This window comes from Halyomorpha halys, unplaced genomic scaffold (genome assembly GCF_000696795.3).
Source record: "Halyomorpha halys isolate HHAL.00 unplaced genomic scaffold, Hhal_1.1 Scaffold1732.1, whole genome shotgun sequence".
Taxonomy (NCBI): Eukaryota; Metazoa; Arthropoda; class Insecta; order Hemiptera; family Pentatomidae; genus Halyomorpha; species Halyomorpha halys.
In genome coordinates this window covers 7,726-20,264 of record NW_027115640.1, presented here as the reverse complement: position 1 = coordinate 20,264, position 12,539 = coordinate 7,726, and the positions used below count along the sequence as shown (strand labels likewise).

The window sequence follows — 12,539 nt, the reverse complement described above, 5'->3', positions numbered from 1 at the left end:
TTCCAAAAAGTTAGTGAAATGGTGATAATGATAATTAACAAACAACATTGTTTAAACCTTTATTGTTAGAATACAATTGAAAAATTTTAACCACAAAGTCTTGAATCCATAAATTAAGGACAAACAACTCACTGGTTCTTTGTTCATTTATGTTAAATGATGATTCTTTTTCCAATGGAATTTGTAACTATAGATATTGGGTTTGGGGATAAAAACAAAATAAAAATTGTTTAAACATTTATTTAGTGTTCAACTTTTTTCCCCATATGGTCAATAACTACTGATATAGGATCACTCATTATAAAAACAAAATAATGTATAAAATATAAAAAAATTCACAAAAATATTTTTCACATATAAAATATCAAGAAAGTATTTAATGTAATTTGATTTTCTTTTGCTTTTCATTGTTGTCATTGTCCTCCATATCATCATGTTTCCTGGTCTCTTTAATTTTCACAGCATCATCTGAAAAGTAATACATATTAAAATAGGTGCAAAAGTAATGGAAAACTGTTTTAACTGTAAATATTTATATAATTACTTAAGGACAGGGACGCCAAAGGTGTGGGAGGGGTTCATTCTCTCCGATAATTTGAAAACCCAAAAAGTTGGGGAATTTGAAACTCAAGAACCTACTTTCAAACTTTGAAAATTGTGGAAAAACAATACTCAAAGGAGCTCTAGTTAATATTGCTTATAAATGATATTTATAGACTCTATTTTTTTACATAAGTTTGGTAAAAGGACAAGTTTCAGGGAATCCTCCTAAAATTGCTAATAAGAGGAATCTGGCCAAAATTGTTGGCAAATTTTAGATTTTTCCCTTTCCCCTAATAAATTGTAGTAACTTCTTAAAGTTTCCTGAATAAGGAGCAATGTCCAATGATCGTAATAAGTATAAACAATTATACAATAAAACTATATTTTTTAATGTATTCATTCTTTATATCCAATGTACACTTATCCCAGGATTCCTGGTATTTCGCTCATTCCCCCGAATCTGAAGGACACAGTGGAGTTAAAGAAGTTAGTAATTCTTTTTCCTTTTCTTTTTCTCGGGTGTTGAAGCCAGTTGAGGTTGAGTACAAGTGTGACAATTTAAAGGAACTATAGATTTATAAACCTATTCAAAATACAATACCTATTGTTGAGCTTGTTTTACTAGGAGTATTTTCCTCCTCAGGGAATTTAATATCCTCATCTGAACTGAACTCAGTAGCTTCCTGAAATACCTCTACAGTTTCTTCTTCAGACCTAATGACTACAAATAAAAAAAAAATTAAATACTTCTATAATGTGTATTGAATACTACTATTATATTTTTTAATCTTCTAAAAGCTTTGCTAAAATAAAAATGTTCCTATGTACTGAGACATCACCAAAGGAACAGTGTATATAATGACATAGAGGAATTTAAAGTCACATTTTTGATAATGACATGAAAGAGGTACTGCTGGAGAAAACTAACTATGATTAATAAATGGCTCATAGTTGATCCATTAAAACAATAAGAGCTTAACTTAGGTGTTAAAAGTTACCTAAAGTTTCCTTACCAGGTGTTTTTCTCTTCTCATCTCTTTTTTTCATGGTTGTAATTCCAGACGGACCTGGAATAGGTTCGTTCATTAAGTTCAGACTTGGTGTGGAAAGTAGTGCAGTACATGGTTTTATAGTGAGAGATGTTTCTTTCATTGCATTTCCTTCAGGAATGTATTCCACAGCATCGAAAAATTCTTCATTACTATCAGAATCTGAAACTTTAACAATTTTAAGTTATTACTGAAAGTAATGAAACAGTTTTTCGTATACCTTAATTTATGCCTATATTAAATCAAAAAAGAAATACATACTTTATACAAAACTGAAGTAATATATCAAGCATGATCAACTTGAACATGTTAATTCCTAGGTCTAAATATAGAATTGGAAAGTGACAAATGATCCAGTTGGTTTTAAAACATGATTTACGTATTTTAAAATGTAAAATTATTCATACACAGCCAATGTTTACATTATTTATTCATATTATTTACATTCAGTGTTTTTAAAATAATTAATAAGTCAAAAATGATAAAATAAAAAATAAAAATTGATAACAAAAATAAAATAAAAAAATGCTTAGGAAACTTACGTGAAGGTGGTGTATCAGTCAAATATGCACTAGCTAGATTTTTATTGGCATTCTCACTATTTTCTGTTTGACAGACTTTCGAATAACTCCCTTTCACAGAACACCCAGGAATACCATTCTGTTTTTTAGCAATACCATTATCATTTTCATCTGATTTGACAATGTCAAGATTTATTATAAGTTGTACATTTTTGGTGCATGATTCTATTTCCCTCCCACTGTTGGTTTCTGTTGGTTTTTCTTCGTTTTCTGGTTCATTTTTTATATCAGCTGTTGCAGTTAGTTGATTATTTTTTTCTGAAATTCTGACTTCCATAACTTGAGTTGGAAAATTGGTCGACTCAGATGTATTTGGCACTTTAATATCACCATCATGTTGGTCTCGTTTGCATATTGCTTCACTTTTTATTGAGCTGTTTTCACCCTTTTCTGTTTTGAATAGTATATTTTCTTTGATTTCCTTTTCAATCAATATTAATTGAATGTCTTCCAGTTTATTTACCTCTAACTTAAGATGTTGCTCACATTCAATCTTATTTTTATTTTCATTAGTTTCTTCTCTTTTAATGATAGTTTCTTGTTCCTTTAGTTGGGAAACATTTTGGGTTACTTGACTGATTTTTGTGTTTGTCTCTGTTACAACTTCATGTCCAACTCCAAATATTTGTTCACTGTTATTGCATCCTTTTTCTTCTAAATCACTTTCATCAAGAATGGTAAATTTGGCATCTTCAGATACCCTGTCTGATTTTTCAGGATCATGATAAGGTTCATTGTTAATTTGTTTAAGATCCAAGTCATAGTCTTCTTGTAAAGTTATAATATTATCCTTGAATCGGAAGTTTTCTAATTCATATTCCTTATTTTTTATTTTAAATTCTGTCTCATTTGATGTGCTTTTAATCATTGAGGCTTCACTTTTTTCTTCAATATTTTCAGATTCTGTTTCAAGACATTCTTTATAATTTTCATCATCTTTTTTAACCTTAGAATCATCTGAATCAATACCTTCAGGATGATTCTTTAATAGAATTTTACAAGGTGCTTCAGAAGCATCTTCACCAGACATTTGATACGTTTCTTCAGGTTTATATTTATCAGTTAATTCACAGCCTTCTTCAGAAACTTCCTCTTCTGTCAATTTAAAAATTTCTTCAGGCCCATCATTCTCTGTTATTTCAAATGCCTTTAATTTAGCTATTTCAATCACTTTTATTTTACTTGTTTCTATTTTATTCCCACTTTCACTATCATCACATCTTATTGATTCTACAATCTGAATGGGTTCAGTTTTTTCTCTACCCTCTTTTGGCTCTGTAACGACATTACTCAGCATTGGTCTTGGAAAGCTTCCTCCTTCATTTTGTGATAAAGTATACCATGTATCTGCTTGGATACTTCCATCCTTTTGCTCATATGTTTCAATTTGATCATCATCACATAAATCAATTATAATGGTATCCAGAGTTTGTTTATTACTGTGAGTGATTGTTATATTTTCTCCTTCCATTTCATTGCATTCTTCCATCTTTTCTAGTGTTGCTTTGTTGCTTGAATCACATTTATTATTACTTTTCAAGTTAATGTTACTGGCTAGGACACTTTTGCTGTCTGTTTGCTGATATATTTCAATTTTTTCATCATCACATAAATCTATTATGATAGTATTTGCATCAGTAGTACTATCAGCTGAACATATATTTTCTGTTACTTCTGCTTTGTTATCTTCCATACTTTTTAGTATTAATTTGTTGCTGGAATCATATTTATCACTACCTTCCATATGCATTAATTTTGGCATGTTTATAGTTTCTGTTGGTATCTCCATTTCTTCTTCTGTTGTTTTTGTTTCAACTGCTTGATTTGTTTCTTTATCAACTCCTCTCGTTTTTGTATCCTGATTTATTTCTATTTTATAATCAGTTGGAGAAATCTGAATATCCATTACTTCAATGGAGTAATTTTTTTCTTTATCATTGTTTTCCATGTTTATATCTTGGTCTTTTAAAGTTTTTTCACTATCAGATTGGACTTCCATAGCACTATCCACCTTTAAATTTGCTTGAGACTCAGTTTTCTTAATTGGGCCCTCATCGAGATTTTCCATTTCATCATCTTGAGTTATATCATGAGATATTTTTTCATCCAGCGGATGATCCATGATATATATTTTTGTTTCTTCCTTGTTTTTCAGTGATACTATAGATTTCTTCCAAACCTGAAATAAATGAATTCGAAAAGGAATATTAATACTAATTATAGAAACTATAAATATTTAAGGTTTTACAAAAAGTAATTAATATCTAAAATAGATAAAACAAAATAATATTCATGGCAAACTTGTGATATTCTTAACTAAACATTAATAATACATACATGCATACTTTAAGTCTACCATAGATCAGATATTCTCCATCAGAAGCACTCTGCAGAGGTGCAGAGAGTATAATATCCACCCACACCACCTGTTCATAAACTTTCGAATGACCTATAATAGCATATAAAGAAACGATCTGTACCAGGAGCTTCTAGAAATGGGAATACCACCAAAGCTGATAGATCTGATTAGGGCTACAATGAAGAAGGTGCAATGCACAGTGCGTGTTCAGAGTTACCTGACTGACAACTTCGAAACCCACTAGGGACTCAAGACAGGGTGATTGCCTCACATACCTTCTGTTTAATTTGGCCTTTGAAAGTGCGGTACAGAAATCTGGAATACAAGTTAGGGGAACTAAATTCAATAGATCTTCTATGATTTTAGCTTTCGCCGATGACTTAGATATTGTTAGAAAAACCCCTACAGATTTAAATAACGCTTTTATCAGTCTCCAGATAACAGCGGCTAGAGTGGGTTTAGAGGTTAACAAATCAAAAACCAAATACATGCATGCAGGCCCACAACTAGATGTGAACGAACCATCACATTTTATAACTGAAGGATTTTCATTTGAAAGGGTTAAGGTATTCAGCTATCTTGGATTGCAAGTAAACGCAGATAATGACATTCAAACAGAAATACTTCGCAGAATTATCTCTGCAAATAAATGCTATTTCGGCTTACTGAAGCATTTCAAGAGCAGAGCTATTTTCTAAAACACAAAGATACAGCTGAATAAGACCCTGCTGAGACCAGTTCTCACTTATGTCTCCGAATGCTGGACATTACTCAGTTCACAGGAGGCCCTTCTCCTAAGGTTCGAGAGGAGAATTTATGGCCCAGTTTGAACTGATGGAATCTGGAGGATAACAACCAATGCTGAATTAACAAGACTCTACAAGAACCCAGATATTGTAAGAGTAATCAAAGTAGGATGGCTTCGGTGGGCAGGCCATGTAATAATAATGACCCAGGATCAGATTCCTATGATGATCCTGGACGAAAGGATTAATGGGACAAGGAGAGTGGGAAGACCCGTCTCCAATGGATCAATGGAGTGGCAGCAGATGCTAGGTCCATCTTGGGATTCCACAATTGTAAAGCAGTGGCAACCAATAGATAAGACCAAAGTGCAGGGGGCCTTGACTCTACAAGAGTTATAGCACCACAGATGATGATGATATTTTAAGAAAATAAATGATTTTCATTCGAAAACCAAAAAGTTATAATTTTTTCAAATATGTTCATTTTTTCACATCATTTCAATCCAATTTATTTATATAGACTTGTTCCAAAAAGATTGAACACCTAACTTATATTTTATTTCTTATTATTATCAACACGCTCATTAATTTTATCATTAGCACAGATTTTTTTTTTAAGTTTTTTTTTTTAGTAATTAGAAGGATTTGTTTTTTAAATTATGAAGGGTCCAGGGTGTGGTCAATAGTTAACAACTATTTTATATAAAATAGTTATAAAAATATCATAGTATTTTACATAAAACACTATGATATTTTTATTTTGATAATTGTTGTTGGAATATTTTTACTTTTGTTCATAAACCATGTATATTACGAAAAAAAAATTCAATATTTATTTTATTTTATTTTCTTTTATTATCTTGTGTATGTCATTTTAACTGAATAAGAACGGTGCTTATTTTTAATTCATATTTTTGAATATGCAACTTGGACTATATCTGGACATCCTCACAACCACTAACCTGGAATCCTCACACAAGATTGAAAAGACAGGAAAATGCAGGTCAATTTCGACTATTACAGCACTTACTAGACAAACGGTTCAAACTTCCAATTCTTTTGTAATGAATTGACTACATGACAATTATAAGGCCTATCTGGACATTTGGTGTTGAGCTTTGGGGCGCCACTAAACCTTCAAAATCCTCTCGTATCCAATCCTTACAATCCAAAATCCTTCATAAAATCCTAAATGCTTCCTACTTTGTCACAAATAAAATCATCCACAAAGACCTTAATGTTCCATTTGTAACCGATCTAGCCGAACCAGATATCAATCCTTCCATTATAAACTCCCAAACCACTCAAACCCATTCGTTTCTATCTTGCTTCCTCTTTTATTCCAGACAATCCTCCGAGGTGTCTGAAAAGAAGATGGGCTCGAGACCTTATATTGTAAAAATGTTTTTAGAGTGCTACCATTGGGTAGTTTCTCTACATGCTTGTACCATACCATTATGATTTCCTCAAATTTACTTCTTCTTCCTCTAATGCCGCCACTAGCATTGTGGATATAAATACATTTTGTTTGTATATATTTCTTAGAACTATGTTTATACCTATTTTTTTCTATTTGTTCAATTATTTAACAATTTAGCTTGCAATAATATTTTTTTTGATGTAAAATTCTGTTATTCTTAATAGATTTTATCCTAGAATAAAGTTTTTTTTTTCTATTCTATTGAAAAAAGTTGTAGAGGAGCAGGGTACACCAGTGGGTAATGTACTGCTTTTTAATAATATACCCTGGCTCCTGATGAAAATCCCCCTCATATCCTCAAGGAGATGGAATCTATTGGAGAGTATGAAAACAGATTTACAAAATAGGGGTAACAATTGTGAAGAAATTACAGCTAATTTAGCAAGATCTTCTAAACCCATTTGTTCAAAGTAGTTAGAACCAAGGCGTAGTAAAAAGTTATAGAAATTTACATTATAAAAAAAATTATGTTATGTTTTTCTACAGTGTTCAAATATACTTATCACGTATAAGGTGTTTCTTGATTAAAGGAAAGGCGATTATTGTTAAAAATATAGATATTATCTCTAATAAAAATCTTTAATATGAAATGATTTGAAATGTGTAGGAGCGATATTCCATTTTTTAAGGCTGTTAGTGCCATTTATTGTTTACACAAGTATTCATTCATTTGATAAAATGAAGAGTCCTTGGTATTAATGGAAACTGATATGCAATACTGTGGAAGAGATTGAGGTAGTTTACTCTATTTTATTGGATACACCATAAAGTATAAAATGTGACTGTTCGTTTTTCCCCAGTAAGTTTTTAACATGTTTTCTTAAAAAAAAAAATCTATGGATATATTAAAATAAAATGAAGGTGAGGAGGTGGAATAGTCAGTCATTGAATGTAAAGTGAAAACATAAATGTGTATTTTACACAAAAAATAATTATTAGTTTTTTCAAGAATTAAAGAATAATGTCAATACAAATAATTTCTTTAAAATACATCAAGAAATATCATCATGTCATACCAGGCAATGTGCTACAAACTGTTTTATATTTTATTCATAAATACTAAATTAACAGATATAATATATATATATATAAAAAAGTACTTACTTTTATTTCTCGTAAGTGAGTTTTCCATCTTCTATTATTATTGTTTTTAAAGCAATGACTTGATTTAATTTAATTAATTCAACATTGAATTATATTACCACTATATTCTAAATTTATTTTATATAATGACAGAAATTGTTATATCCAACCCCTAGTATTACAGGTAGGTACTTTTCATTCATTACACTACAACAATTTTTTTATACAAAGCATCTTCACAATAGCTATGACACTTTTTCGTAATGTTATTTAATATCATAATTTTTTAAATAATTTAATTTATAAAATTAAAAGAATAATGTTTCTGGTTGAACTTTTTCAAAACCTTCTTTCTTCTAAATAATAGTAATTAAACAGATAAAACTATAATAATCCAAAGGTTGCCAACTACGAGATAGCACGCAGTTCATGTAATTGCCTTGGTTTTTGTACTTTGGTACTTTAGATAACAATTTTTTTTTTTGTTTTGTTTTTTTATTGTTTATTTTTTCATAGATGAAATTAATAGTAGCTGTGGAAATATGGTAAGTAAAAAGTTTCAAAACAGGCGCTGACACCATTGAAACATTGGGAAAGGGGCGTAGGTTCCACGGGAATATTAAACGTCATAATTAAATAGTTAAAACCTAGTCATCAATTTTTAACATGGAACAAATATTATTCTGGATGAATCATTTTGTAACATTAAGGTGAATCAGAGAACTATATATATGTAAATATAAAATATTAATTGACTAATTATATTATATTATTATTTATTTTTTTTTAATTCATTTTACTTTCATTATAACAGTAATATATTATTATTATCTTATTATATTATTATTTATATATATTAATTCACTTGGAGGAATATTTTCCGTTAATGATCAAATCTCATTTAGGTTGAATGGTTTTATCCTTAACATTACCGCTACGAGAACACAGGTTTTTTTTTTATAGATTACTAGGCAATAATATAAACCTCAGATTATCTCGTAGTTATCAGGCAATGTGATAAACATGCAATACAAGTAATATGTCATCAAAAGTTATTTATCCTAAGTTTAATGTATGAACCAGCAAGTCATTAGTTCTTAATCATAAAGTTATTTGGAATAGTTTGACCTATTAGGCCAAAGTCTTCATTAAAAAAAAACAAAAAAAAAAACGTTGAGTACTACTTAAAAGGAACTATTTTCTGATAAGTTACAAGAAGTCACTTCTTTATTGTTTTTTTTCTAACGGTTTTTGTGATTCAATTAATGGTAAAGATTTATAAAAGCAAAAAAAAAAAGGATTGTTCAAGATTTACCTCCTCGTTTCTTTCTTTTTTCCCCACTACTTTCATGGCTCACTCCTGACTACTTCATGCGCATGCGGGATTGCTCCTACTTTCGTTGTGTAATTCCACTATACACAAACTCAAATTACAAAAAAAAAAAAAAAATTAAAGAAAAAAGTTTTGAATCATACATTTTTAATGGGCAGCTTAAATGTTGATAGACGAAATATTAGTTTTGCTGATGCAATTTAATTTTCCAATTGAAGAAAGTTGAATTCTCACTTGGTCAGTCAATATTAATTTTTCGGGAGCTCCGATAAATGAATCTTGACATTCCCACTCTGGGGTTGTATAGGTCCTCAAAAGAGGACTTAAGTAAACAAAAACAAGAGATAATAATTCTTAAAATTCTAGTTATTCTTTTATTTATTTTTTTTTTACTTAATCTTTGTAACGTGTCTATATGGCTGTGGAAATTTAATTCCAGAAAAAAAACTATGTTGAATCCATGCTCAGTGACGCTATCAATGGGATGCACTGTAATCTTGTATAGCTCTGCTTTCCCGTGCGTAGGGGATAGAGCAGACTCCCCGAGTCCTCAAGTTGAATGGAGAAGTATTGTACATAGTTGCATAAATCTGACTGGTGTTTTTATTTTATTATTATATTAGTTCGAAATATTTCTTTTACTAATTTTATTCTATTCTTCTTTATCCATGTAAATTTTTTGATTCTGTTTCTAATTTTTATTTATCTATTTGTTTATTTATTTTATTTTTTCTATGAATGTGCTCCATTATCACTATTACTTAATGCCCCAGACTGTGGCAGATTGTAATATTTATCACTAAGTAGAAAATTTATAGAAGCTGTGAAAGGACGGAGTTACAGTTAACATAAGAGCAAAAATATTTTTTGAGATATCTTAAGAATTTTCATAGTAAGTTACAGCTTGTATTTTGGTACTTATTCGAAACATTTCAGGGAAGCAAATGTTATTATTTTAATGACATAATTACTTTATTCGCTAGACAGTTTCGAGGCAAAATCATATATTATAATTAATTACCAATAGATATATAGTTTATCTGGTTAGGCAAATGAGGAGTCCTTTTATTCATAATAATAAGAAATAAATGGAGGCCAATGCGAAATAATGTAGTGTAAATTCCTGTGTAATAATATAAATTGTTTATATTTTTTTCTCTTGACTCTTCCAGTTACCTACGGCTGAACAAATATGGTATAAGTTTTATTTATTTATTTATTTTTGTTTTTAAATCTCAACAATGTCTACATTTTGAAACCTCTGCGGAAAAATTTATAGTAAATCTGTAGAATTCACAGATGATTTTTAAAATTTTAAGTTAACTCTGTAGAAAAGAAATTATAGATGAAAACAAAAATAAATGAACGATTACATAGGCCAATATTGTTTACCTTTTTTATTTATTATATTATTATTTAGTGTATATGTATATATTCATATTTCTTGTCTTCTACTCTGGAAAACCAACTAATTTTTCAGACCACCATACTTCCCATCTAATGAAAATCCCACCCACGCTCTTTAGACTGTTCAATCCCATATTAAGACCTTTAAAGTGATAAATTCCCATTAAATACCCTCTTACATTCATTGTTCAAAGCCAACTTCCACCCTTAACACAGCCAACCCTTCTGTAAAAAGCTTAACGACCCAATTCTTTTTTCCGATATCGTTCCCTATCTAGACCTAAGCAGAATATTAACTAGGGGTGCGTAAACTAGCTTTAAAATAATCTTTGCATTTATCTTAGTGATAATTTATTTTAATGATGTCTGGATTTAATATTATGTTCGATTTTTTTTTCATTTATGTCTATTCAAATTATGATTAAAGAAAATAAAAAAATAATGGATTATTTAATGACACAATGGAGTATTAGTATGTAAATATTGTAATAAATGAATTAAAATGATTTTATTATTTTTAACTATTTAAATTTCAAAGAAATTCTATCATCATTCATGGTTTTTGAATAATTTATGAAATTTACATCTTGAAAGACAAACTTGTCCTGTAATTTCGTAATTTTAACTTTAAAATCTGTATTCCATTTTGTTTCATAATCTATCTGTTTATGTATATAAATACAAAATAATTATTTTAAAAAAATCTTTTAAACTCACTTCATATTTAAAGATAATTGGTAGATCAATGGATATGTTGTTACCTCGTTTTTTATTGTTACTGTATTTTACTTAGGTGAGCTCCAAGGGAAATCAACAAACACACTTTAAACAAAAACACCTATTTATTGTAAATACAAGAAAATAAAATCATGAAAAAAATAAACATGCTTCATGCATAAGCAAAGTAACCTAACCTAAGAAACAAATATGAACAAATATATTAATAACTACAATAGGGCGTGCACGATTAATCAAGGAAAAAATTATGTACTATTTACAAAAATCAAATGAAACACTACCTTCACTGTCCATGCTTTACTAGTAATGTTTTTAATAAACCTGGCCAGGAATAAATTACTTTGTTTGCATGCTTTTCCCACTAAGCGGCTAGTCTACTTCATGCAGCTTCCCACGTCGGTTTCTCATTGATGTTGGTGCTGTATAATATGATTATACTTTTTTGTAAAGACTGGTACACTGAGGTAACCTAATCATTAGCACGTGGTACTCATACTGCTATTTTACAGGGACAACCTCAACGCTACCTGTCGAAAGGTTATCGTTGCAACAGCTAAGTTTGAGACACCTGTTATTATCTAAGATCGGTAGGCGCCCCCCGCAACAGATACATAAATTACTTTGCCCAAAATAGTTAGAAATATAAATGTCATAAACGTTCTATGTTCCAAAATATGATAGAAATATCTTTGATACCATTTTTCTATATTTCACGGGTAATACGTTGTTTTAATTAATGATTTATTGAAATTATCTATTTTATATTCAGAGGTAAGGGAGTATCACCCCTCTCCATCTCTTATGGATAGATCCTTTAGTATTCAAATTTTATGATTAATAAAATTTATATTAATGACGACTTACTTGATAAGAGATGTTTAATATTTCTTCTAATTGAATAATTTTACAAACATCACCATGAGTTTATATACGTTTTTATCTTCTCTCCAACATGTATATGTTATTGTTTAATGTACGTTTCGCACCTTAAGGTTATTTTAAAGTTAATAATTTTGGTATTTATCGTTACATTATTGGACTTAATTTTCGGTTTAAAAATTAATATTTTTAAAAAACTGTTTATTTTATCCAGTATTGAGTATGTATAACACTTGAACTTAGATGTATATCTAGCTATTAAAATTGGTATTCAATTAATTAATATTGGAAAAAATGTATAAACATAATTTATATTATAATTACTTATTTAAATTTAAAAA

General features: G+C 29.4%; 1 protein-coding gene across 4 annotated transcripts in view; it reads right to left on the bottom strand.

Moving 5' to 3' along the window:
• Positions 1 to 224: 224 nt before the first annotated feature.
• LOC106690470 (glutamic acid-rich protein) overlaps positions 225 to 12,539 on the bottom strand; it is a 13,936-nt gene continuing 1,621 nt past the window's right edge. The window contains exons 2-7 of one of the 4 annotated variants that reach the window (XM_014435924.3): positions 11,299 to 11,403; positions 9,157 to 9,254; positions 2,135 to 4,352; positions 1,557 to 1,760; positions 1,145 to 1,264; positions 225 to 468 (exon numbers count right to left, since the gene is read on the bottom strand). In XM_014435924.3, coding sequence (XP_014291410.1) covers positions 377 to 468; positions 1,145 to 1,264; positions 1,557 to 1,760; positions 2,135 to 4,352; positions 9,157 to 9,192 — 2,670 coding nt within the window. In that variant the 5' untranslated portion in view covers positions 9,193 to 9,254; positions 11,299 to 11,403 and the 3' untranslated portion in view covers positions 225 to 376. Of the gene's footprint in view, positions 469 to 1,144; positions 1,265 to 1,556; positions 1,761 to 2,134; positions 4,353 to 7,862; positions 8,049 to 9,156; positions 9,255 to 11,298; positions 11,404 to 12,539 lie in introns of those variants that run through there. The other 3 variants (XM_067052626.1, XM_014435923.1, XM_067052627.1) reach the window with 3 other exon arrangements.